At 36.9% G+C, this 27,199-nt stretch overlaps 1 protein-coding gene across 3 annotated transcripts in view; it reads left to right on the top strand.

Moving 5' to 3' along the window:
- LOC124638807 (kinesin-like protein unc-104) overlaps positions 1-27,199 on the top strand; it is a 104,331-nt gene that overhangs the window by 53,629 nt on the left and 23,503 nt on the right. The window contains exons 4-22 of one of the 3 annotated variants that reach the window (XM_047175914.1): positions 6,882-6,964; positions 9,395-9,473; positions 14,095-14,255; positions 15,173-15,357; positions 15,680-15,791; positions 16,135-16,278; positions 17,424-17,426; positions 18,157-18,320; positions 18,676-18,815; positions 19,296-19,340; positions 20,691-20,825; positions 21,220-21,423; positions 21,867-22,024; positions 22,452-22,605; positions 23,123-23,298; positions 23,730-23,844; positions 24,203-24,336; positions 24,678-24,889; positions 26,308-26,487. In XM_047175914.1, the coding sequence (XP_047031870.1) occupies positions 6,882-6,964; positions 9,395-9,473; positions 14,095-14,255; positions 15,173-15,357; positions 15,680-15,791; positions 16,135-16,278; positions 17,424-17,426; positions 18,157-18,320; positions 18,676-18,815; positions 19,296-19,340; positions 20,691-20,825; positions 21,220-21,423; positions 21,867-22,024; positions 22,452-22,605; positions 23,123-23,298; positions 23,730-23,844; positions 24,203-24,336; positions 24,678-24,889; positions 26,308-26,487 (2,584 nt within the window). The remainder of the gene's footprint in view (positions 1-6,881; positions 6,965-9,394; positions 9,474-14,094; positions 14,256-15,172; positions 15,358-15,679; positions 15,792-16,134; positions 16,279-17,423; positions 17,427-18,156; positions 18,321-18,675; positions 18,816-19,295; positions 19,341-20,690; positions 20,826-21,219; positions 21,424-21,866; positions 22,025-22,451; positions 22,606-23,122; positions 23,299-23,729; positions 23,845-24,202; positions 24,337-24,677; positions 24,890-26,307; positions 26,488-27,199) is intronic. The other 2 variants (XM_047175916.1, XM_047175915.1) reach the window with 2 other exon arrangements.

Below are 27,199 nucleotides of genomic sequence, written 5' to 3'. Positions count from 1 at the left end.
ACCCTCAAATGGTCAATAAACCTTGTCCATGGGTCTCTCGATGGTTCTCGTAAATTCACCGCAATTCTGCTTCCTCCCTTCAAATGATTCGTTTGGTTTCATTACATTTACTTCTGTTAGGATTTGATTGGAATCAATATTTGAAATTAGAGTTTTGGTTCTTGAGAAAGGGATTCGTTGAAACGAATCGATGAAGTTTTTTTTTAATGTAAGTCTCGTTTCATTTACTGTGTTGTACTTCTATATCGATGACTATTTAAGTTTATAAAAAAAATGGTTGTTCATCTGAAAACAAAAAAAAAATGACTATATCCGCTAAATAAAATTTCCTATTTCACCGTTAGAAATAAAAGAACACCACCGCAGATTTGATGGCTCATTATTTTATAGAGTACGTGTTCGGCACACGTACGCAAATAAAACCATAATGTCACATAAAGTTTTATTAAGTTACCGTTTTCTACGAGTTATGTCCGGAGCGTGGCTGCGGCTGCGCTCGTTAAAATTGCTAACTATATATTGTGCCCTCATCTGCGGTGATGCGGTTTCAGTTTGTAAAGTGCTGTGGACGTGGAACTTTGTCATGCTGAGTGTTGTTAGGTTTTTTTAAGCTAGGGCTTGTTTTTAAGCGTTCTCTTTAAATGGTATATTTTATTGATTTTGCAGGTTTTTTTTTCTCTCGTTTGTTAAGATTTTTCAAACCAGCTGTTTTGACGGGTCCCAGGAAAACTCCTTCCTGTGTTCGGATAAAATATAGCCAGGAGCGCATTCAATGCAAAGAAACAAATTCTTCTCTGTAATATTCTAAGAGATAGGATCATTAGGGGTTAGGCTATTGTGATTTACATAAAGAATTTATCTCTGTACTCATACACACTACTGACTCCTAATATAGAACGGAAAATTGACCCACGAATATCCTATTTTTTTCAATTCTAACATGGTTGCCTACATACATATCGCTTACGGCACAGCATATTATGTTAAGCACGCAGCTGCACGCAACCCTGTTCTTGGCTAGAATTTATGCTGAAATGAACATTTAGGTTGAATATTGATCAAGGTCTCAAGTTATGTATCGTGAAACAATATGTTCTTCTTGTTTGTACTAATCATTTGCAAGAAAAAATGTTCTTGAAAATGAAATACATGAGTATATGCAAGATACAACAAAAATCATGACTGAAAGGGGAATAAATGGTTCGGTATAAAAAGTCTCTTTACAATATTTGTAGCCAGAAACATTACAAGTTACCACCAAAACAGAAAAACAGTAATCGTAATACTCAGAATTGAAAAACATTACTATCATTAATGTACCTATCCGAGGAAACACAAAGAGTCAGAATAACAAAATATACAGCATACATTTAGATAGTACGGGTACTTCTGTAACCTACCTAACAAATTCCATTAGCCCAAAGTCTAATCAACCTTCAACAAAGTCCAACTTCAGGCCAGAAAAATTTAATGGCGCAATTTTCTCTCAAGGAAATGACGTAAAATTCGCCCTAAATGCTGTTGAAGCATCAAAGCAATTAGTCACCTTTAATTACGTTTCATCTCAACTTCTCGGGAACGAGCGATCATTTGTGAAATAAATCTTTTTTGATGGCCAGAACAAAAGCTTTTCAGTATTTCGTTTTAATATTTAATAGGGCTTGGGAACTGAATACTTTATTGGAGCTAGGAATACTGGAAAAGCGGTTAAAGGTTTCCGAATTTTCCGTATCAGGGGAGCTCAATCAGAGCAATATTTCAGTTCATTGATTTGGTCCTTTGACCCTAGGTTATTGCTGGCTCATTCACTTTTACAGCCATTTTTCATCGGAGCGATCGCAATGAAACGTGGCGATTGTTGGGTTGCAGACCTCGTAGTCGTAAAATAAAATGGTACAACAATATTACTGGCCGTTATGCGAAGTTCATGACACCCATGTTTTTCTACAGTTCACTGACTTACTCTTTGGGTTTATTTATTTAACACTTCAACTGTTTATTTTTTTTCTTGGGTTTTTGTTTACTATTTCTTGTTTGGATTTCAGTTTCCTTAACAGTATCGTTTATCAAGGTTTTTTGAAAATCGAGTTTAATTACTTTTTTAATCATGAGGTTTTTGGAAACCTTTCCTAGTTACTTAAAGTTGTGTAATTTTAATAAATAAAATAACCTTAGACGAGATTCTTTAAGTTGTACTCAGAGTTTCTGTCAAACAGAGATCTTTTATGTGATCAAAGAAGAGAAACCAAACTCAGACAACAAAAAGAGTATATCTTCAAATCTAACATTAAATAGGTCAAACCAACATACCTTCTAAGTTAACAAAAGTGAATGCTACAATTCTCTCTCAACATCAATACATACAAGTTGTGTGACAATCTATCGCTTGTCGGAGCGACCTTGCAACGTTCGATGCGGGCGGCTTCCGATGGCGGAAGCCTCTCGCTCCAACATGGCCGCTGTACCCTTGTATCACAGTGTTATAATGCTTCTGTGTTTTGTTGAAGCTTTGCTTTGCTGGGTTCTGGACTAAAGCGGTTTACTTATAAAGTAGATCAGCGAACAATCTTCAAATTGAAAACTATGGAACCATTTTAAAATATGATATGTAGGGAACATATAAGAAACAGGGAGCTTTGAAGCGGCGATTTTATTAAATACCTTGGTTTCCATGACAAAAGTTTCCATTGTTCTCTTCATTGACAACCATCTTAGGGTATAAAACAATGTGTACAAGTTTAAGTTCTATTCACCAACATCTATCCGAAACTTTAGCTGTTACAAACAGGAAGCAAATAACCCCAGTTACAAGTACTCATATTGCATCGATGCAACGACATCTAAACGATGAGTCACCATAAATCGTTTGATTCAAATAAACCTTTGAACAGAACTGCGAAATTTACAGCGCGCTTGACTCATCCGACAAACGAAACGAGATAACTATTTCCTTTCTACAAAAGAGCGTCATAAAACACAGAATAAATAATAATGACATTGCTTTCAGTGTGATTGCTCACCCCTGTGGATAGTAAAACAAGTATATGCTCAGACAATATCTATCTTGGTGCAGCGGTGCAGTTGTGATTCATAAAATAAGGCTGGGTATAAAACAGCGAGCTTGCAGCGCGTTTGATTCTGCGCTGTTTGAGATTGGAATCAAACATTGTGTTAGACGAAAGCTGCACTTCTAAAGAGAGAACTTTTTATCTACATATATGTAACGTTTGTCTGACTTGTCCGGATACAATTTGAAAATAAATGGGTTTGTTGTCCAGACCGTTCGAATGAACAGAATAAACATTTTCAGCGGATAAAATTGTTACGAAAAATACTATCATCGATATAAAAGTCCTGTTATAAATATGAATTCAAAATGATATCCTCACAAATACGTCTGATATAGAAGCAAGTAAAAGCACAGCTCTCTATGAGATTGTTTTCTCTGGCGAGACATTAAGACTGGAACTATTTCCTGGCACACGATTTGTCTGGTTGCAACGATGCAACTGCGTGACTCATGCTATTTTTTAAGGCAGAGAACACAAAGACAAGTTTGCAGCGCGGTGGAGTCACAATTGTTTTTATTGAACACAAACTACAAACATTTTTGGTTGCTGTCTAAAGTTGGTTTGACTGCAGGATTCGATATCTCTCTTTTAGTTTGCCTGCCAGTTTAGTTTTAGTTGATAACTGCAACATCATCGCCCAATATAATACAGTTAGGTTTTACTTAGCAGTCGCTCCTTAATACATTTTACCACATACATATTGCTCTTAGAATATTCCACTTTATTATACAAGACTGAGAACGTCGCCTGTTCCTGGCAGATTGTTTCAACCAGGCTGTAAATTTTGGCACAGAATACATGTCGCCTTTACCGCGCTGCAGCTGTGACTCACATAAGCTCGGTGCACAAGAGGTATGTTGAAGCGCGCTTGAATCATACGTTATTAAATTTAGGATCGATGATAATGCTCTGGTCGTTTTTGAATTTTTTATTGTAATTTTAATTACCGATTTTTCAATCGCCAGATAAATTTTATCTCTAGAATATGTTTAACACTTTGACAACTTTTGTATAGAAAATATGTCAAACCACCATATGTATTGCCTAGATAGATTTAAGCTGATCAATGATAAATCAACGCTTATAAATTTTACCACACATAGATTTTTCCATAATGTTACGTTATTACCACACACCGAGAACTAGACGTTAGTTCCTTGCATATTGTTGGCTATGAATTTTGGCATCTAACACAAACATTGCAACTGTGACTCATATAAGCTCGGTGCACAAGAGCGAGTTTGAAGCGCGCTTGAGTCATACGTTATTTGATGTAGGATCGGGGTTTATGATGCTAGGGGAAGTTTATTAAATTAGGTTCTATGGCGACGGGGTTTATGGCTTTGGTTTATCTGCTCACGTGGCTGGTACTAAGGATAATTGTTATTGGGAAATGGATGTATTTGTCGGAGACCATATACTAAAGTAATAAATATATACAGATGTCATGTTCAGTTCTTGAAGTTAGTGATGTTAGAAGACGACGTTTAATAGAAGTTTCCCTAATAACTGAATTTAGTATGTCTAGCTGGATCAATTGTCTGTCTAGCCTCGTTGGCTCCAATTGCCTTTAACTTGTCTAACTCAGCTCAATTCAAGCCAAGTCTTAAGTGATCCTAAGTTAGGACTAAGTGAATAGATAGGGGGTATAGCAAGTTTAAGTAGCGCTTTAGAATTTAACCGTTCAGACAGTTCTGAACCATTATGTAAGTTGGAGCTTGAGGTTAAGTTACTCTTCTTGTTGAGATGAATATTGTTCTTAGGTAATATTATCTATACTTCTATACTAATATTATAAAGAGGAAAACTTTGTTTGTTTGTTTGTTTGTTTGGTTGTAATGGATAAACTCAAAAACTACTGGACCGATTTTAAATATTCTTTCACCATTAGAAAGCAATATTATGTGCGCGTGACATAGCCTATATTTTATCCCGGTGCGGGCAGTAGCTCCCACGGGACGCGGGTGAAACCGCGGGAAAACGGCTAGTAAGTTATAATGATAACTTAGATTTAAAAACTTGACTGGCTTTAATTAATTTACATATTTTTTGTTTTTTGATTGAAATAGGTAGGTACCTTTGTATAATATTTGCCAAAGCATGGTCTAGTTAAACACTTATGGCCTTACTACAAAAACTTTAACCACTGTTTTACACTTGTCTAAAAAAAATGTGGCTCCAAAATGAACCATATGTCAACGTCATAATTTGACATTTTTTTAGACAAGTCTTAAACTGACGTTTAAAAGTTTTTGTGGTAAGACGGTAACCGTCTTACCACAAGTTTATGCCTTGTCTAAAAAAATGTCAAATTATGACGTTGACATATGGTTCATTTTGCAGCCAAAATTTTATTAGACAACTGTAAAACAGGGTTTAAAGTTTTTGTAGTAAGACCACTATAAGTTATTTAAAGCTTTAAGAATGATATTTATTGATGGATTTATTTACTGTCAGGAGATTTCTATTAAGATATCGACACATAAGTTGTAATTAACCAAAGATTCTAAAATTCTTTCAATTAACACCCATAATCAACACAACCATATACATTAACCAACAACAATTAAACCTCTACTCAAAGCAATCCTCGCACAGAGAGACGCATTGAGCACAAAGCGCTACTTGTTCGCGTGTCTGCACCAGGCCTTACTGAATGCGAGCATGGCGACGTCGGCGGTCGATACGTCGCGACGCCGAGGCTTCTCGTGTTGCGAAATGTACTAGACGAGGTACCTAGGAGACTGAGACTTGTCTAGTTGTCTTTAGTCCTTATGGAACTATATAGAAATGAATAGAACTTTGATGGATTTTTGACTGGTAATGAGACTAGGATGCAATAATGAGCTTCGGCTACTCCCATTTGTATCAACTGTGCAGTACCTAGGTTACTGAGCCTTCTCTAGTGGTCTTTAGTCATTTTGGAATTAGGAATGAATAGAAATTCGATGGACCTTAGATTCGTAATGAGACAGAGACATGCAGAATAACGACGATGTATCATATCAATGCTAGGTGCGTCGGCTGTGGGAAATGTATTAGACCAAGTATTTAGAAGACTGAGAGTCTTGTCTAGTGGTCTTTAGTTCTAATAAATGAATAGAATTTCGATGGACCTTTGACTGGTAATGAGATTACGATGGATGGATTAATGAGCTTCCATACTAGGTGCATCGGTTACTCGCATTTGTGAGAAATGTGCTAGACGAGGTACCTACTAGACTGAGAGTCTTGTCTAGTGGTTATACAAATTGAAATGAATAGACTGATGGACCTTAGATTCGTAATGAGACAAGATTGAAGGATTAATGAGCTTCGGGGCTAGGTGCGTTGGCTACTTGCCTTTGTGAGAAATGTACTCGAAGAAGTGATTTGGAGACTAAGTCTTGTGTTGCGGTCCTTATAAATGAATAGAACTTTGATGGACCTTTGACTGGTAATAAGATTGGGATTGAAGGATTAATGATCTTCACTGCCAGACGTGATAATTACGCAGTGCAATTAAATCTTGCTTAGTGGTCGATGATTGCGACATGACGCGATAATTGCCTCTATCAATCTTGTTTCTGACATATTGTGCCTTTGCATGTCAGATACAAAGATTGTGCGACGAGCAGTTAATTTCGACATTTATTGTTCACTTATAATATTTTCTAAATTGAAAATAGGAGAAATGATATCATAATTCGATAGATTTTCCAGAACAATTTCTTATTTCTGCATTAAATAACTGGAGAACCTCCTTTGAGGTTCTCACTTTAGTAAACCTCAATGCAAGTTATATCTAAAAACGTTTTTCTTTTGTTTCAGTGATAACAAACCCGAAGGCACCTCCTGGTAGCAAGGATGGCGCAAAAAGCTTCAATTTTGACTTTTCATACTGGTCACACAACGTAAGTCCTATTGCATTACTGTGTTACTATTACATTCAAGTTGTGATTGAATTAGCGACATACAAAACAACGAATGCTATTCTTCATAATAAGTACACACAAACAAACCGCGGGGAAATAGCAAACAAATCACAGGAAAACATCTAAACATACTTTCAAATCGATATAACATTAAACATTTACATAGAGCCATGTTGGTATAGAGAGGGCGGCGAACCAAATCACGTAACTTTGCCTTTCATACTGGTCACAAAACGTAAATACTGTTGGAATACTTGATTGAACCAGCACCATGAAAACAGCAAATGTTATTCTTCATAACAAGTTACACCTATAAAACACTAATTTGTACTTGACAAACCGCAGAAAAATGGCAAACAAATCACACAAAAACATCTAAACATACTTTCAAATCGATATAAAATTAAACATTTACATAGAACCATGTTGGTATAGAGAGGGCGGCGAACCAATCGCGTTGGATCAATAGTAAGTAGATTGCCGCCCCGTGGCTCGGGTTTCCTTGCACCGGAGACGAGATACCACAGTTAATCTTAGTCCGAGATATACGTTTTGCATGACTATTTATGTACTAACGTATTGCATAGTAAATAGTTGAAGGTTGGTAGGTAGTTGAAAACTGTGTCTATAAATGTTTTGAGTTAAATCGGTTTTCAAAGGCATGAAATCTTTCATTAGGTCTGGTTTAGGGAATAGAATAAAGTCTCCCTATTTAATCAACGACTATTATCTGCTCTCGTTATTGCAAATAATCTTAGAAACTCATCCTTAAATGTTCCATTATTGATTCCCAAATCATAATTGAAACTAAAATCAATAAATTAAATCTAGAGCCAAAATCCTGCAAGCCATTCAGTGGTAATCCGATAACAATATAACCTATTTCCAATATGGCGGCCTTCCAACGGCAAGCGTGTAGTAATAGTGGCGAACAAGCACGTTACTGGCCGTTTATAACAATTTGATCGATATTATCATGATGATGACTATTAAAGTAATAATGGTAAAGTGCTTTAATCTTAGATATTTTTACTTTATAAACGTAATACTAGTACTAAGCTTTGGTTTCTTAGGGACCTGTATTTTTCTAAAGACGCCTATTTTGTGGCTATTTAAAAAAAAGCTTTTTCTACAATCTTTTTATTATTTTAGTAATACCGCGCAGAAAATCGTGTTCGAAGTGTGTGAGGCCAGCCTCTCTCAGAATTATGGATTTTTATTCGATAAGATAACAAACTAGACCGATTCACGTGAAATGTCATATGTACTTAATACATTTTGAACAAATCGAATCAAAGAATAATCTATATACCAGTTTACACATCCAAAGTATTAAAATCGTTAGCAAATAGCACCGGACCGCATCAACCGCATTCATTTGATCGCACGGAGATTGCACCTTAATGATTAATTTGCGACCATTCGACGCTTTGCTTTGGTCTGTGGTCGCGTTACATGGCGACACGTGGTCGATTGCCAATGAGAGTGATTTGGGCGATAATCGTAGGCTTATTATGCCTGTAATATAAATATGGGTCAATTATAGTTGCTTATTGTGGTTAAGATTAAAATGTAGCCTGGGCAATTGAGTAGCTTTGAAGATCAGGGTACAATACAAAACTAATTTAGACCCAACAGCTCATAGTTAAAGAAAAGTCTATTCGAATGTCACATCAGAGGGTCTCACTAAGCATTTCTGATATTCATTGATGCGTCCAACTTTGACCAACAACTCAGGCTTACTAACGTCATACTCTTTTCCGAATTGAGTTAATACTAAGTCTTAATAAAGTTAGTTATAAAACGGCAAAAAGCATTAACACAATTTGCAATTTAAGTAGAGTCGGGGATGTGTTTAATTCGTATAATTCATACAAATGTATGCGTCTGCGAGACTCGAGCCGTCGGCACAGATGTGACTACGATAATTTAGTTTATTTAGTTAGCCTAATCTTACTGTGCCTAACCGTAATTTGGTTTAGGATTTACCTGACTATAAATGCAAATTCTAATGTTACTTATTTAGCTATGGGTATATATTTTGGTCATGCCAATATGATGAGGTCTAATCTTGTGTATGTCTGAATGCCATTCTGGAATAGGTCTATTGTATCTTTTTATAATCTTGTCTTTCTCGCAATGGAATCTAAATGAGACCTTTCTTGAATAGGCTTATAAATTGGTATCAGAGTGTCTTCTAGATTAAACCACGGCCGACTTTCTGGTCTTTGCAATAAATAAGAGTATAAAATATAAATTCAATATCTTCTCTTTGATCCTATATTCTTTGTAGCTGACATCTTAAAAAATATAGGTATGTATTCCATGCTAATATAATTAAGGGCTTCCTTCAGAAATAAAACAGGTCTTGTAGGTACCTACTGACTAAAAATAATTTGTTTGTTGCAGCCAAGCGACCCAGAATTTTCGTCACAAGTCATGGTGTACAAAGACATCGGCGAGGAGATGTTACAACACGCTTTCGACGGTAATATACCTCTATAATGACCACTATGACCAGGCCGTTTCACGCACTTTCACGAACAACACTAATTGCACTTTCTTTTCGCAATTGCCATATCTGTGCATCTGTGCCGTATCCATTTCTGTGATCTACTTTTGAATATTTATATTTAGAAATCTTGTTGGTAGTTTGAAATTATTGTGGGCCTTATTATCAGATTGTTAGCGTAATGCAGACTTAGTAAAAGGAGTGGGTATTCAGCCTATAGGTATAGTAGCTCTATATTTGTTACAAATAAATGTTTATACCTACCTCTTATGTGAAGTGTCATAATATAACCCTGTAGGTAATATGGAATTTCTCAGTTACATAGGTACTGCTGTTATGTAATATTTCCTTGAATTCCGGCGAACCGATCGATACTGGGGCAATGACTTACCTCATAAAGTATTTACTAGCTTCCATAGAATACACAGTAATTTCAATTAAATCTAATAGTCGGTTTGACTATGTAAAGCTACCAATTAAAACGGGTGTCGTATTTACACGATATCGTGCTCGATATATTGTCACGTTGATAATGGAGCTGAACTTCAGATAATTGTTTAGCAGTTCATTAAACTATGGAAATAAAATGATATCCAGCCTTTTTTCAATGCCAAATGTAAGGCTCTTACTCTCGAATACAATGAGAGAAATAATAAATCTTAAAACGTGTGTAAAACGTTCTAATTTCTCACGGCATCGCAAGAAACAAAGTATCCATTTTTAGGGTTCCGTACCTCAAAAGGAAAAAACGGAACCCTTATAGGATCACTTTGTTGTCCGTCTGTCTGTCTGTCTGTCTGTCTGTCTGTCTGTCTGTCAAGACCCTTTATCTCAAGAACGCGTGGACGTATCAAGATGAAATTCACATGAAATGCTCAGGTCTGTTGTCCCTTTAAGCTGTGAAAATATCAAACATCTTAGCCAAGCCAATCCAAAGATACAGCCGATGATGTCGATATTTTCAACAAATTTTCGACACTCGCAAAGGAATCAAAACCTACAGGATACTTCCCGTAAACTCAGAGTCTTGAAATTTGGCATGAAGCATTGTCATATAATGCAAATATAGGAAAAATTACGAAAATCTCATTTTTTTAGTTATATAATATAAAAAAAAATATTTTAATAAAATGAAACTTACTACCTTATTTCTCACGAACGAATAAAGGTATCAAATTGAAATTTATACCAAATACCTAGGTCTATTGTCCCTTTAGGCAGTGAAAAAATCAAACTTCTAAGTTAACGCGATCAAAAGATACAGCAGTTATACCGACACCTTAGACGAATTTCCGTCACACGCTAGGGAATCAAAACCTACAAGGTACTTCCCGTGAACTCAGAATCCTGAAATTCGGCACGAAGCAACGTTATATAGTACAGATACGTAAGGCTGCCTTTTAAGTTCTGTCGTTTGGTAACCTCCCGCGATTTTTAAAAATATATATATATGCTATTTGAATCTTTTTGAATTTAGAATTCGAAAACAAAAGAATGTTTTTAAATAGGTCGAATAGTTTTATTGTATCGTCCATTCAAAGGTGACAGGTCGGTTGCAAAAATGGAAATGTGTAAGGAAAATTTGAGTGCGATAATTTTCTACAACTTTAAAAGGGGATTGTCGCGACTTCAGTACTAGAAAGAGATTAATTCTGTATTTAGTGATGTAGCACCATTCCTTAGGACCGCAGAACGCTGATATTTAGAATTTCAACCTGGGCACTCTAGCTTCAGTGACAAGCCTCGTGAAGGTCGTCCAAAAACCGCCATGATGCAAGTTTATATCGAGGCTGTGCGGCAGCTAATCCTCGCAGACGGACATGTAGCATATGGTGAAATAGAGGCATCCGTGGGCATTTCAGGGACCACAGTCAAAAATATCCTACACGAAGAACTTGGCGTAAGATAGATGATCTCTCCATGGATACCACATTTTCTTAGCGACGACCAAGAAACAGCCCTAGTAAGTTGGTGACGTCAAACTCTGCAGCGATTCGACCGAGGAGAGTCAAAGCAGGTCTATGATATAGTTAGTGATAACAAGTCCTGGATATACGCTTATGATCCGGATTCTAAGCAGCAGTCAGCTGTCTAGGTCTTCCAAGACGAGCCAAAACCGACCAAAGTCGTACGCTCGCAAAGCACTTAAAAAAAAATGGTTGTCTCGTTTTTGGCAAAGGGTGATCGTGTCGCCACTATTGTACTAAAATATCGCGACATGGTTACCGCTGACTCGTATACCATTGTTTGTTTGCCAAAAGTCATCACCGAATTTAGAAAAAACTATCCAAGACTTCGAATGATACTGCACCATGACAATGCAAGTTCGCGCACCGCCCGCCAAACACCGATGTTTTTGAGTTCCCAAAATGTTGTAATATTGGATCATCCACCTTACAGCTGTAACTTAAGCACTAATGATTTTAATACATTAACCAAAATTAAGAAAATTCTTCGTGGACTACCTTTCAGCACACCTGAAGAAGCTGTTGACGTATACAAATCGGCCGTTTTGACTACCCCCACTTTGGAATGGAATAAATATTTAAAAACTGATTTGAATGCATGCAAAAGTGCATTAAATATCGCTAAGTATTCTTAAAAAAATAATAAACGGTAATAACCTATTGGATTATCTATACTTATTTCAAACGACACAACTTAAAAGGCAGCCCTCGTAAAGGAAAAATTGCGAAAATGATAAATTTGAAGTTACATAAAATATTAAAATATTATTTTGCGCTTACATGACATAAAATATTTTTTTAATAATTATAAACTTACTACCTACCCTTTCACATGAACGCGTAGAGATATTAAAGTTGAAATTCATACCAAACACTTCCTAAATATAATTGCCTCTAAACTGTGAAAAATTTTAAATCATTCAAAGGCCATTGGGCACCTTAGTATGGAAACCATACCCACGGCGGATACGAACGAAATATAGCACAGTATAATGATAAAGGCTTTGATTTACTATGGCATTAGTCGCATCAATGTGAACCATGGGAATCTAGAGAAAATCAGGTGTAAACATCAAATATTTTCCTCATTAATAATGGGGAATTTAAACGATCAAGTTTCACGGATTGATGATTTGAGAAATCATTTCTTTGTAGTGAAAGAGTATACTCTTGGTTTATTTCCATTGTCATCAGGTCAGGATCTGATGATGGAAATCCTGAGAAATCGAGGGCAACTAGCAGAAATTGTAGGCATGCATAGGATTACAACTTGATTCTCAGATGTATGTCTGGTGATACTATCAAACAGTGAAGGTTTAGAGCTTACCTGATGATGGAGACGTGAGAAAGTCGAGAGAACTCCTCAACGGTATGTTTTAGTTACGTCGTGTTTGGGCTTATATTATTCGTATTGACGAGAACTTTTCACAAAAGTTAAAAATTGACGACCTCGATGGCGCAATGGTCACCATGCCGGACTGCCGAAGCTGAGGTCCCGGGTTCGATTCCCGGCTCGGTCGACATTTGTGTGATGAGCATGCTTGTTAGCCGTGGTCTGGGTGTTACAATATGTATTCATAAATATGTATATATGTAGCTATATGTAGTTTATCAGTTGTGTTAGGACTCATAACACAAGTTAATTAATAACTAACCATGGGGCTAACCGACCGTGTGTGAAAAGGTGTCCCGACATTATAAAAAAAAAAAAAAAAAAAAACTTCTAAAAACAACAAGAAAACTGTTTATATGCATCGGTCTAGATCTCGGTGATTAAATAAATATAGATGCATCCTCTAGACACCGACTTCTAGACCGATGCACCTAACATCTTTTTAATTTCTTTCTTGCTTTTTTATATGTTTGAAGTTGGATTTGTTTGTAAAATGCTACAAAATAAAATAAAGCCGACTTTATAAAACAAAGAAAGGGACAGAATTACACTTTTGTCAAGGCTCTAGAAACGTAAAGCCAGCAGCCCCGAATCCTACTCTCTAGCAGTCGTTGTTACAATTCGACAGTTACAAGTCGTCAGGCAGTTTCGAACAAAACCTGAAACTGGGGCTCATTAGGTGATTAATCCCTCAAAAATAAAAGATCCCATTAGTAGTGAATTCTCATCACCTAAAATAAAATAAGCTCCAACACAAGGTTACGTTATAAATTGTAAAGGAGTTCCCATAACTATATCTGATCTTTGCTATCGATCCCACAATGGCAGTCAAACCTATCTATTTGGAAAGTCTTCGCCAATACCTACGAATAAAATAAGCCCAAACACATGGTAGTTGCAACATACCGTTCAGGAGTTCCCTCGACTCTCTGTAGTCTCCATAATCAAATCAGCTCCAAACCTTCACTGTTTACCAGTACCCTCAATTTAGTTATATTATAAAATAAAAAATATTAATTATTTTGACTCTCACGAAATTACCATAACTATGATTGTTCTCAATTGAATGGTTGGCGCGAGACTCACTTTTTAGCTATACAGGATTTGTACGGAACCCTCGGTGCGCGAGTCCGACTCGCACTTGGCCGGTTTATTATATTATTAAAACACAAAACAATGACAGTTAGTATTATCGAAAAGATGGGAATGAAATCCTAAATCCAATATTTTTCCTCAGGTTACAACATATGCATATTCGCGTACGGACAAACCGGCGCGGGCAAGTCCTATACTATGATGGGCAGCGGCAAGGATGGCCAGGAAGGCATCATCCCACAGATCTGCAAGGATCTGTTCCGACGCATCAGGCAGACCACCTCCGATGACTTGAAATACTCGGTGAGTGACACAGGAAAATAAAACTAATTGGTGAAGAAATAAAGTTTATAATTCGAATACGAGGAAGACTGCTTAAGATAGAAAAATATAAAATTATGTTACTAGCTTCCGGCCGCGGCTTCGCCCCCGTGGTGTGTTGATAAAAAATAGCCTATGTATTAATCCAGGGTATCACCTATCTAAATACCAAATCGGTCCAGCGGTTTTTGCGTGAAAACATAACAACATACATCCATACATTTTCACAAACTTTTCACTTTTATATTGTAGGATTATAATATTAGTAGGATTATGTTCAGGATTGTTCGATTATAAAAAGCACAACGTTTACGAGACTGTTACGGAAAGTATAATTAATTTTCCACATGCCGACAGTTTCCTTTATGAAACAATAATAACTAACTAAAAGGATATTTCCTTCTTGCATTTCGGAAATGTTATTAACCTTAAATAAACTGAATTTGACTTGCAAACAAATGCAATTAGAATAAATATGAATATTCATTGTCGCTCATTGCTATGCGAAGTAAAGACGTGCATTTGTATGAATCTGACATTTAAATTCTTTAACCGTTAAATGCTGAAAAAGATCCGTAAGTTTCTAACATTTGCGCATTCGGAAACACGTACCTACTTTTTACTCAACTGACTACAAATAACAAGATAATAAAACTAAAAAAACTGACTAGACTAGTAAATATAACGTCTATGTCAAACGATGACCTGCAATTTCAAATAACAACTTGAGCATATTCTTGAATTTAATTCAGAATTTTCCTGAGAATTGATAAATATGTTGAAAATGAACTATACTTCATCCCCTATCGCTCTTTCACACGAATAGAATATCAGTCTCATGATATTTTTTAATGTAATATGTCACTTACAATTAATATCTTTCCCTCTTCCCAAACCAGGTGGAAGTGTCTTACATGGAGATATACTGCGAGCGAGTTCGCGATCTCCTCAACCCGAAGAATAAAGGCAACTTGAGGGTCCGTGAGCACCCAGCGCTTGGACCCTACGTGGAGGACCTCAGCAAACTGGCGGTCACCTCCTATCAGGATATATACGACCTCATCGATGAGGGGAACAAGGCTAGGTATGGTATTTTCTTTTATATATAGCCAGTATTTTGGATGGTGGTGAAAGTAAAGTTGTCTTTTGGTACGAAGAAATACGAAAGAAGTGGGACTAGGGGACGATTTTGGAATAATTCAGATTATATTGTAAGGCTATGTTTTTGTTGTATGAAAGGCCGATCTTTTATACATTTTTAATTCATGAGGACTCCTTTTAGATCAATCAAAGTTCCGATTAATTAGTAACTCTAACATCATCTTGCTGCCTCACTTGGTGCTTTGAAAGTCTTATTTGCTGCCGATTTGTACAAATGTGTATCCTAATGACGTTTTGTTTGTCAGGACTGTGGCAGCGACAAACATGAACGAGACCTCGTCACGTTCTCACGCGGTCTTCACCATATTCTTCACGCAGCAGAGACATGACCAGACCACTAATCTTATGTCGGAGAAGGTGAGAAATGCAAATGACTAAATCAGTTTGTTATATGTACCTATAAGTGCAAAGAATTACTGGTGCAGTAAATCAAATTAAATTGTAGGGTTGATATAAGGCAGTACCTCTATCAATGCTGTATCAACATTAAATAAGGATAAATGCCTTCTGTGGTATAAACCAATATGTATTTTGCAGCCGTAGACGTAACAGAAATATATGACACGAAATAAGAAATGACATTTCAAATCGCATAGTTATTTATCATTTATCCTATCGTTATTTTCTTCTACTTGACTTTTATATTTGGTTGACTAAAAAACGTAAAAACTTGATTAGTAATATAACTTCTTTTCCCCAGGTGTCGAAGATTTCGCTGGTGGACTTGGCAGGGTCTGAGCGAGCTGACTCGACGGGCGCTAAGGGCACGCGTCTCAAGGAGGGCGCGAACATCAATAAGTCACTCACAACCCTCGGAAAAGTCATCTCGGCACTCGCTGAAATTGTAAGTTGGATTTTAATTTGGTATTGGTGTTAGTGGTGGTAGTTGGTAAATGTGGGACCCTTTCACAGTAATTAATTGGGATGTAGAGTTTAGACAGCTACTTTTTACATGATTGGGTGCAAAACTGTTTCTGATACAGCAAAAATAAATAAAGCATTGATTCAAGGAACAATTTCCTACGGGCTTTCAAAAAATAAGTGACGTAGTAATTTATAAAAGGGTATTAAATATATCGATTCTGTGCTAGACCTAAAGTGATATTAGACGGGCATAAAATCTAGCTAATGTTATCTTAGTAACCAAAATAACATATCTGGCCATTATTTAGCTAAATCCCTGTGGATTTAGGCGAATAATGGACTAGACTATCCTGTGTTGTGTCTAGCTAAGTAAGGTGTAAATATTGTACGATCACATTGACAAGTGCATTAGGTGCACTGACCTCTATATTTACACACTGGACCGGCTGTTCCGTACGTTTGACAGCAATTTTTTTGTGCCCATTTGAAGCGCCATATCGTCTAAGCGAGTGTCCACAGAATTAATTTTGACGTATAATTTCAAATGGCTGTGAGAGACGTGTTTGTTCATTGGTTCACTGTAAATTAATTTTAATACCACGGACACTCGCTACGTCTAACAGCGCCAAAATGGCGATTATCAAACGGGCACAAAAGCACGTTGACATCAGCCGGTCCAGTGGTAAATATAGAGGTCAGTGATTAGGTGCAACAAAAAGATGGGTAAGACCCGCATAAAAACCGCTATTTTGGTCTTAATACTAGAATTATATTCTATTGTAGTCCGTTTAACACTTTAATGCACTTATGAATGCGTCAGTACCTAAATACCTAATGAAATAATTTCCCACGGACCTGATAATATATTGCTACCTGTTTTGCTAAAAATACATTTAAAGCACGGTGTACACTGTTTATTTTAGTTGTACAATTATTTTAACTATCCACTTGTTAAGATAAAAATATCGATAAGAATTTATCGATACAAGTCGATAGTGTAAACATATTTGTATGTACAATTAAATGTGCTAGTGGACCGTACTTTATACGTAGAAGTATGCTAAAGACTAACAAAAGAATCACGTTTTTTTAACGCACCGTATCTCCGTGGAAATTATCATATAGTCGGTGAGTTTGGTTTTTATAATAGACAATAGGAGTGTGTGCACATCACTAATATTTTGTTACCCCTAAAAACCTAAGCTAAATATGCTTGTGCTAAAATTGGGCTAATTTGTTCAAAACACAGCCTTCAAAATTTTGTAACCAACGCCTTAGCCAAATTGGCTATTGTTGCTTTTGTAAAATTCACAGTTTGGAAATATCGATATTATTTTTCGTATCAATGGTTCACTTGCAATATTTGGCTTTTCGCGTGGTAGGTGAATGTAAGACGGTAAGTTCGTTGCCTTATAAGCTTTTCACGCCGTCGAGAGGACTTCGGGACTTACAACGTGTCTTCATGACTATCTCCGTCTATGATGGTCTAACGGTCGACGGTCTTCCAATATTCTGTCTGTTGATTTGATACTAGAGATAGAACTCGAATTTAGCCCCATCAAGTTCTGTTCTGTCTTTCTACCTCTAGTAAGGGATACAACAGAAATATAGAATATTGGGTGTGGCCGTAAGCGGACTTATATCAATCGATCATGCACGGTTTCCGAAAGTCATTGGAGGATATCTGATTTTGTTAGTTTTAAGTAATTACTACCACAAGTTTTTTCAAACATTTAATTCGTTTAAATTAGAGTAGCTTTTCAAAGCTTATTTCTCCCTTTATTTTGATTATTGATATCCTTCGATATATCCCCGCTTTGCCTCTCAATGTGCTTCAATACTTATCTCCTCTTCCCAGGCGTCAAAGAGTAAGAAGTCGAAGAAGGCAGACTTCATTCCGTACCGTGACTCGGTGCTGACGTGGCTGCTGCGGGAGAACCTTGGAGGCAACTCCAAGACGGCTATGATAGCTGCTATATCGCCCGCCGATATTAACTTTGATGAAACTCTTAGTACACTCAGGTAAGAAAATATGTCTTTGTTTTATATGGCTAATTTGGAAATCAATAAAAATATATAGAAAATAAAAACAGCGGTAATATGTAAAACAAAAATACTTGGGCATCACTGAAAACCGTTCTTTTAAATCGACTTATTTTGTTAATTCAATTTGGGTCACTCGTGAGTGATCACCCATAACACATATTATATCTTTTTATTGTAACCAATTTAAAATCCATTCAAAATATAGCACCTAAGAAGCCTCAAAATCACAATATTTCATCATATATCAACTAAAAAGTCCCAAAATCACAATATTTCATCATATATCAACTAAAAAGTCCCAAAATCACAATATTTCACATTTTTCATCTAGATACGCTGATCGAGCCAAACAGATCGTCTGCAAGGCGGTCGTCAACGAGGACGCGAACGCGAAACTCATTCGTGAACTCAAGGAGGAAATACTCAAGCTTCGCGAGTTACTCAAAGCTGAGGGCATCGAGGTCGAAGAAGGTACGCCTCTGCATGTCTTAATCTATGGCCTTGAAGTACTGTTGATGGACGATTGATTCACTGACGTGTCTAAGGTTTTCGGTGTCTGTGGTTAGGAGTTTTGCCGAGTGTAAATGTTCATATGTCTGTGGTAAGGACAAATAGAGAATTGCTGTAATTTTAGCTTTGTTATTTTTGTGTAAGTTATAGTGGAATTCATTTCAAGATTAAAATAACATTTGGGGATCTTGATTTTAATTCTAGTGGTATGAAGAAATATGGTGTCAGTTGATCAATCGACCATCTCGATAGCTTATTCTCGGCCTTGCCAGTGAGTTAGGTTGTTTAGACGTCTTGTGATACATAGAACGTCTTGTGTGATTGTTTCATAGCGAACAAGCCACGCCACTTACGATTAACGCCACAAATATAACCGTTGAATTAAGTTTCATATTCCTGATACTAAAACTTGATTTTGTTTCCAAAATCAACACGAACTAGGACCAGATGGTAAAGTCCTTTATGAAAAGAAAGAACAGCCTACCAGTAAGTAACAATGATAAAGAGGCTTGCGCATTTTTGCATCTGTACACCCCACCTGTACGCTTGGCCTCCATTCTGAATCGGGGTTGCCAGACACAAAAAAAATGCAATGCAAACTTTTTTATATCTTTTCGGTCAATGATCTGGCAGCCTACACTATGATGAAAAAAAAAAGCAATTTATTTTAGCACCTTGTCCAGCGCTTGTGGCGTTTGTAGGCATAAAATATATAGTATTATCACTTCTCAAATATTATATGGAAGATGGTGTGGGTCATACCATAAATATATATGAATATAGATATATAACTGCGCTTATCTATCTATATATTGGTGTTGGTCTGGAACACTATAAACTTGGTTATACAGATAGAATATGTATGTAGCGAATATTACTTGGTGTGCTGTTTATGTATTTTATAACTGAGCATTTACTAATTTATGTATCTACATAATATTATACATAAATGTTCAGTCCTGTATTATGGATACAATCGATTTTGATTGACAAGATACTCTTAATAAATTGTCTTTTAATAAGAAAATAAGACTTAGTTGAAATTACGTTACGCTTCGATATTTGCAAGTTTAAATTGTTCTCGATAGTTTCCAAGGCATTTGACCTCGCCACCTTTTCACTGCCAAGCCAAGGTCGCCTTACGTCTTCAAAATCGATTGTATAATCGGGTGGGTATCGAGTCTGTCTGTTGGCGGCCATTACACAAACATTGGCGTTGCAAGTCACCATGTTGGTCCAAATTTCTCGTGGTCGCCAAACGGATCTTATATTGTGAATATTGCATTGCTACTATAAAAGCTTCCTAGCTTCAGAGGCCTTGCATGTTTTCCCATTATATTTGTGTCAGAATAGAATGATTTTGGTGTCGAATATTTATTTTGTGTAGTACGTACGAGTATACTCACTTTTAAAAAGTAATTTTGTCGTAGACGTATGTCTACTTGTGCAATAGTTTGCACAATGATGGATTGCACATTAATTTGCACTATACCCACAATAGTGCAATATTAAAGTGTTTTAGATAACAAGATGAATGAAAATAGACTACCGTAGTTGTAACCATCTAGAAGCAATGGACTTGATAAACATATTTAACCGAATAAAAGTATAAGCATGCTTCAATTGGCAGCATGATGAACAAAAAGCTATCAAGTTCCAAATATTTTTACTACAACGCATATCAATAAAATATGCCTATGTAATTTCTAAGTACAAGTCCAACTTTCCGGAAAATAAAAGACGGCACAAAAAATTGCCTTAAAAAAAACAGTTGACACACCAAAAAGTTCGTTACACCTTTACAAACTAACATGTCCCCACATTGGATGATGACAGGAGAAGAGAACAACTCTTCGCCGCAGCGCAAGAAGAGCGAGGCTGAAGTGCTATCGCCGAAGCTGTCCCGAGCGGCCACGACTATTGCCGAAGAGGCTGTGGATCAGTTGCAGGCTTCCGAGAAACTTATTGCTGGTAAGTTTGACAATAAGGAAGCCATATTTTTTATGTCAGCTTAACACTAAAGATTAAAGTTGACAAATAATTAAGTTGTTGTCCGGATAATTGAACTTATTATGTACTTAATTTCCAATAGGTCGCAATGGTACACTAAATAAAAACTCTTCATTCAGCCATTTTATAAATGAAGAATTTTAGATGTAGCTAGGTATACATTTTTTCAAGTGCGCTTTTTAGAACGCATATTTTTGTCTTACCTTTTGCTTTTACTAGATTAACACATATGGACCCAAAAAAGAAGGGTTTCTTTCACACAATCGGGTTTAATCTTTTGCTTTTATCAAGCAAATCATCAACAACAACACACTAGAACCCATTTACACCCACTAAAATTTCTTTCCATCACCAGAACTAAACGAGACATGGGAAGAGAAGCTAAAGCGCACAGAACAGATTCGCGTACAACGCGAGGCGGTCTTCGCGGAGATGGGTCTGGCCGTCAAGGAGGGAGGCATTACTGTCGGCATCTACTCGCCTAAGAAGACCCCTCATTTGGTCAACTTGAATGAGGACCCTAATCTGTCGGAGTGTCTCATTTATTATATTAAAAACGGTACGTATCTTTGTGATTATGTATGACATAATTACCACGGTTTGACATAACCATTGTAAAAGCTGTTATATCTGGTCTGGCATTTAAGAGGTTTATCGATTAGGTGATTCGAAATTTAAATTGTTACTTTAAAATAATTTTATTTTAAAATGGTTTTTTTCTCAGTGTGGGCCTGGAAAATAAGATGATCTTATTCCAATATACATACTAGCACTATCAATTTAAAGACATCTTTATTAAATAAAGATAAAAATAGGGAAACCCTATACTCGGCTAACAGTGCGACGCCCAACTACTTTGATTGTTCGACGCCTACTTTGATTGTTCAACTTTTTCTGTTTTTCCATTTCATAAGTTGAAATTTTGTCAATCAAGCCAGCGGATTTTTTTTATTAAAAAATAATTATTATTAAATCACCTAACAATTGTGCTTTCTTTCCTAGGCGTGACCCGCGTCGGTACATCAGAAGCGAACGTGCCGCAAGACATCCAACTGTCTGGGTCTCACATTCTGAGCGAGCACTGCATCTTCGAGAACACGGACGGAGTCATACTCCTAATTCCGCATAGAGATGCGCTGATTTACGTTAATGGGCGTGAGGTAAGGAAGTACTCGATGAAATTATATTATTAATGATTTTTCAATCTTTTCGATCATGCTACATGATTTATAAAATTATTTTTTGGCGTAAAAGTATGTAAAAATGCATTTTGTGCCCGAGATTTCTGCTGCTGCGGATTTTGGATGTCTAAGATCCGCTGAAGAGCCAGATTTAAACTAAAAACCTCATGCAAATAGCTTTACGTATGCCGTGTAAGACATACGCTGTCCCAGACACCCACATATGGCATCCAAACTTATTACAGCCCTCTTTTTGCGTCCGAGCTTTAAAACGCCCACGGATTATTTACCCTCCTTTTTAGATTTCCCCAAAAATTTTAATAATTATATTTTCACTTTACTTTATACACTTTATACAACAACAAGCCCCTTATATTTGAGTCTATAACATCCCACTCTATTCCAGCTAACCGAGCCAGTGATCCTCAAGTCCGGCTCCCGCGTGATCCTGGGCAAGAACCACGTGTTCCGCTTCACGCACCCCGGACAGCCGCGCGAGGAGCCCGTCAACAAGGAGAATAAGGAGCTCACTGATACTGCTAGCAGTAATGAGAGTGACTGTAAGTATACATATATTTTAGTATAGTAGTTTTTGGTGCCTATCTAACAGTTTAAGATGTATAACAAAAAAATACATATTTCTGATTGTACGTTATATGAGTAAGTTATATGTAAGTTACATGAGATTATTATATTGATAATGATTATATTTTTTACATTTTTTTTATTATGTGTAGAAAAAACAGATAACGATAATTGGTATAGATTTTTTCTTAAATGAAAACTCCCATTGGTCAGATTTGCCACAAGTTTATACACAAAGCAAGGGTATTTACATGAAGCGGCTGTTTATCTGAACTTATTGACCCAGTTTAGGTTGCATAAGTTACCCGGCCACCCAAAACCGCAAAAGCAGAAAGACTGGTTATCATATTTTCTGCCTTCTGATTAACCGCAACGACAGCCAGAGATATACAAATGACTGTCATCTCCCTTCTTTCTCTGCCTTCTAAATGAGATATTTGATGATGATAAACAAATTATATCTAAACTAACCCACACATTTCTAACCCCTAGCCGGCAGCACAGATGCGGACGGTAAGAACGTGGACTGGGACTACGCGCAATGCGAACTGCTGGAGAAACAAGGCATCGACTTGAAGGCCGAGATGCAGAAGCGCCTGATGGCTCTCGAGGAGCAGTTCCGCCGGGAGAAGGAGCATGCTGATCAGCAGTTTGAGGAGCAGCGCAAGGTAGGCAGACATTTTTTGTATTTACGACGGTTAGCCAAGTAGGTTGGCTGAAAATACCGTTACAAATGATCTACCTCATTGAAAAATCAATTTACAAATTGTCTGTTACTTACACGGAGAACTGGGATGTTAAAATTAAATTATGATATTTTGTAATGAACTTCACAGCTTTATCAATTTGCTCATTTTACTATGAAAGAAAAACATAACATAGTCCTCACTACTGAAAATCGAAACGATTTCTAATTTTACAATGATGACGATCTATAACAGTAGCAGATATTACTAACACTATGGACCTCGGTCTGCAAATAAATCAGTAATTGAAAAATATTTAAAAAAAAAACTGGTTGGCCATTTAAGCATGGCACTCCAAACCCTTATAGAATTAAAAAAAGGCTATTTCTATAAAATGATATGTATTGTTTTAGAACTACGAAGCCCGCATCGATGCTCTGCAGCGTCAGGTGGAGGAGCAGAGCGTCACCATGTCTATGTACAGCTCCTACACTCCGGAAGACTTCCATAACGATGAGGATATATTCGGTGAGGGTTTTACACTACTTTGATCACGAAAGGCATTAACAAAATAGGTGGATTCGATATTTATAGGGTTATTTTAAACACACATTTAATTACAAACACAGAAAAAAAACAATTATTTAAGCTTCCACCAGGGGTCTCGCTCGCGTCGCGTGGGAACTACTTTACGCATGTACATATAATATAACTTACATATTATTCTGTTACATAAGCTGCATAAATGACTGCCAACTTTGATTAAAATAGATACAGCAGTTTTTTCGTACGCCATTCACATTTGACTGGTTTTTAATATAGGATTCAGTAGCTTTTGACTGTTTCCTATTTAAATTGTTTTAATCATTTATTGACGTCTGTATAGTAAACCCACTGTTCGAGACGGAATGCTGGTCAGCCCGCGAGGTGGGTCTGGCGGCGTGGGCTTTCCGCAAGTGGAAGTACCACCAGTTCACCTCGCTGCGAGATGACTTGTGGGGCAATGCAATCTTCCTCAAGGTATAAAAATATATTATGTTTGAATGAAGCTAAATCTTAAAGTTTTCCTACTTTTTTTTATTATCGTAAAACATGAAGTACTTACAAAGATATAACAGAATAAAGGATGAGAGTCGGGGACTTATGAATTTGTTACGTTAAACTGACACAACATTTTGACGTCTTGTACCTTCTTTGTTATTTTTTTGTGAGAGAAAGAAATACGTAACCATTGTTTTAGGATTATCTGAAAAACAGATTACTTGCTTTTTTTTATTCAATAAGACTATCGCATTAGGTTTATATAATAAAAAAATATATCATCAATTCATCTTAATTCTCAACTTCTTCAATCCCAATAGGAAGCCAACGCAATCTCAGTAGAACTGCGCAAGAAAGTACAGTTCCAATTCACTCTGCTAACGGACACCCCCTACTCTCCCCTCCCCGCGGAACTCGCTCCGCGCGATGACGCGGATGACGAGTATCGCCCCTCCGCGCCCACCGTGGTCGCCGTTGAGGTCACTGACACTAAGAACGGAGCTACGCATTATTGGACGCTCGAGAAGTTACGGTAAGTGGAATAGGGAATTTGAGTCTTAAGTGTAATGGAGTAGGGTTCAATATTAGTAGAAAGGCCCTTCAGTGAAGACAGGGAATTCGTGTAGGAATAGGGTTTTTTTTAGTGTACAAAATATTAAATATCAAAATTAACTTAACGTGAGTAGAGAGTAATTGTTCGAAATTAGGATTGATTTTTGAGTGTCCAGTATTAAAGGATTTAAATGAATTTTATAAAAAATCTCATGATAGGTTTGAGGCACTTATGATAGTTTAATTAGCCTCAGGTAAAATTAAATACAATTTCAGATTTTTCCAAGTTTTGTAAGGAATAGGAATACTATTATGTCATTCATTTTCGTATTATCTCAAAACTATATATTGATTACTTTAAGTTTCTATTTTTATTTCTGGTTATTAAAAAAAACGTACGTATTCGACACATTTATAATTTCGTTAATTTGGTTGCATTTTGTTTTTTGGTCTTTATGTTCTTGTACTGTATTCCTCGAGAGATGAAAAAAAAAACTATTTTGCTGGTGCCGTGTTGAAAATATCCTTTATATATACCTTGTTATATATTATTATGGTTCGTTATATATCCGTACGACAGACATAGACATTGTATATAAATAGACTTGGCGGGTAAGTACACTTTCTTATAAATAGGTCTAAATGTATAGTTGCAATGTCTATTCCATTTCTAATAGCGCTTGATTTATTTGCTGCTTTATTATTTTTTATTTCTCATTTTACCGTGCTATTTATATATAATGTTAAGATAGTTTCCCTCATTTTAAGAAATTATTACGTTAGCAAATGTGAAGAATTCATTACATGTGTCTCTGGGTCATTTAAACTCCTTGCTTACATTTTTTACTATGGCAACATTTATAACCATAGCACATGCAACACATTCTGATCATTTGCTCGATATAAATGAGAGGGCATGCCTACTCCTTACGAGATTAGCGTAGAACGGAACATTTTTCTAAAAATTTTAGAACGTTTCTAGCTCACTATTAAGACTTCAGGATCTTTTTCTGGGGAGGTACCACGGAGGAAGGGAAGATGAGCGGAGATGTCCTAAGGCAGGTAGGTGAGTCGCCTTCCTCAAATAAATCAGTTACTATCAAACTATCGAAGCGTACACATTCCTTGACACATCTGTCAAAGATTGGTCTTGACTGATTGGTAAATCAAAAACAATGGACGGGTTCCAAAGAAAGCGTATGAGGTCGGAGTTATTGACGTTCCTCGTCCTCCCGTATTATGGCGCGCAACTTTCTAAGAAGATTTTGCTTTAAACCATCTCCGCTAGTCATTTTGTTCTCCGCCTGTGGTACAGAGAGGCATATTTTCTCGCGTACTCGGAGCTACCTAGTAGGCTTGGTAGGGCAGCGGCGGGCTACAGTGGTGTATTGTCCGTAGCCACCGCCTGGAGCTCATGCGTCAGATATACAACATGAACGAGTGCGCGTGCGACGACGAGCCGCTCGTGCTTGCGCCGGCGCCGCTGCCGGCCGTGCCGCCGCAGCCCGACATACTGCACTGTATATCTGCGTGCGCGCAGCAGACACGACTCTCGCTAGCCAACCTGCTGCCCTCCAGGTTTGTGTGACGCCCACCAGGTTTTAGCGGTTTAACTGTACGATATTCTGAACTGTTGAAGTAACTTAAATTCTAAGTAGGTACTTCAGGATACTTGGGTTTAAGGTGGTGTAAGCACGAACAAGCCGTTATATGTATGAGGTATGGATTTGATAACCTGGTTTTGTGGGTACTGGACTAGTACTGTAGCCATAACGGTCTCGTTCAATCATTCTTATTTTTTGTTCATATGTTCACATCGTAACGGTGGACAAATCTTCTGATTTTATATAGACACAATTGCATTCAATTTTAAATCATGAAACAGAAAATGCTATTTAAGTAAAAATAAATACGCATTTATGTAGTCAGTTGTACAGTTAAACCGTTATATTTTACCAATACGAAGCGGGCTTCAAGAAATACAGATGGGACACGGGCAGTACGTAGTTTTGTTAAAACACCCTGAACCGCCTGCGCGCACTTCTAGCTTGCAATACATACACGAGTTAATAGGGCAATATAAACGTCATATAATGTTAATGGTATTGTTTAACTTTATGAGTATTGATGGCCAGTATAGGTAAGCAAAGAAGTCAAGCGTGTGTTAAACCTACATGCTTAACGACTGGTACTCTTAGTGTGACCATGCTCTTAAGTTTGTAGAATTTTATTTCAATAAAATTCAAAGTTTATTAGAGGACCAGGGCTTAAGCGTATTGGTTTAAAGATT

This window comes from Helicoverpa zea, chromosome 18 (assembly GCF_022581195.2).
Source record: "Helicoverpa zea isolate HzStark_Cry1AcR chromosome 18, ilHelZeax1.1, whole genome shotgun sequence".
NCBI classification, from domain to species: domain Eukaryota; kingdom Metazoa; phylum Arthropoda; class Insecta; order Lepidoptera; family Noctuidae; genus Helicoverpa; species Helicoverpa zea.
The sequence above is the reverse complement of the archived record's forward strand: the minus strand, read 5'-3'. Positions and strand labels throughout refer to the sequence as shown.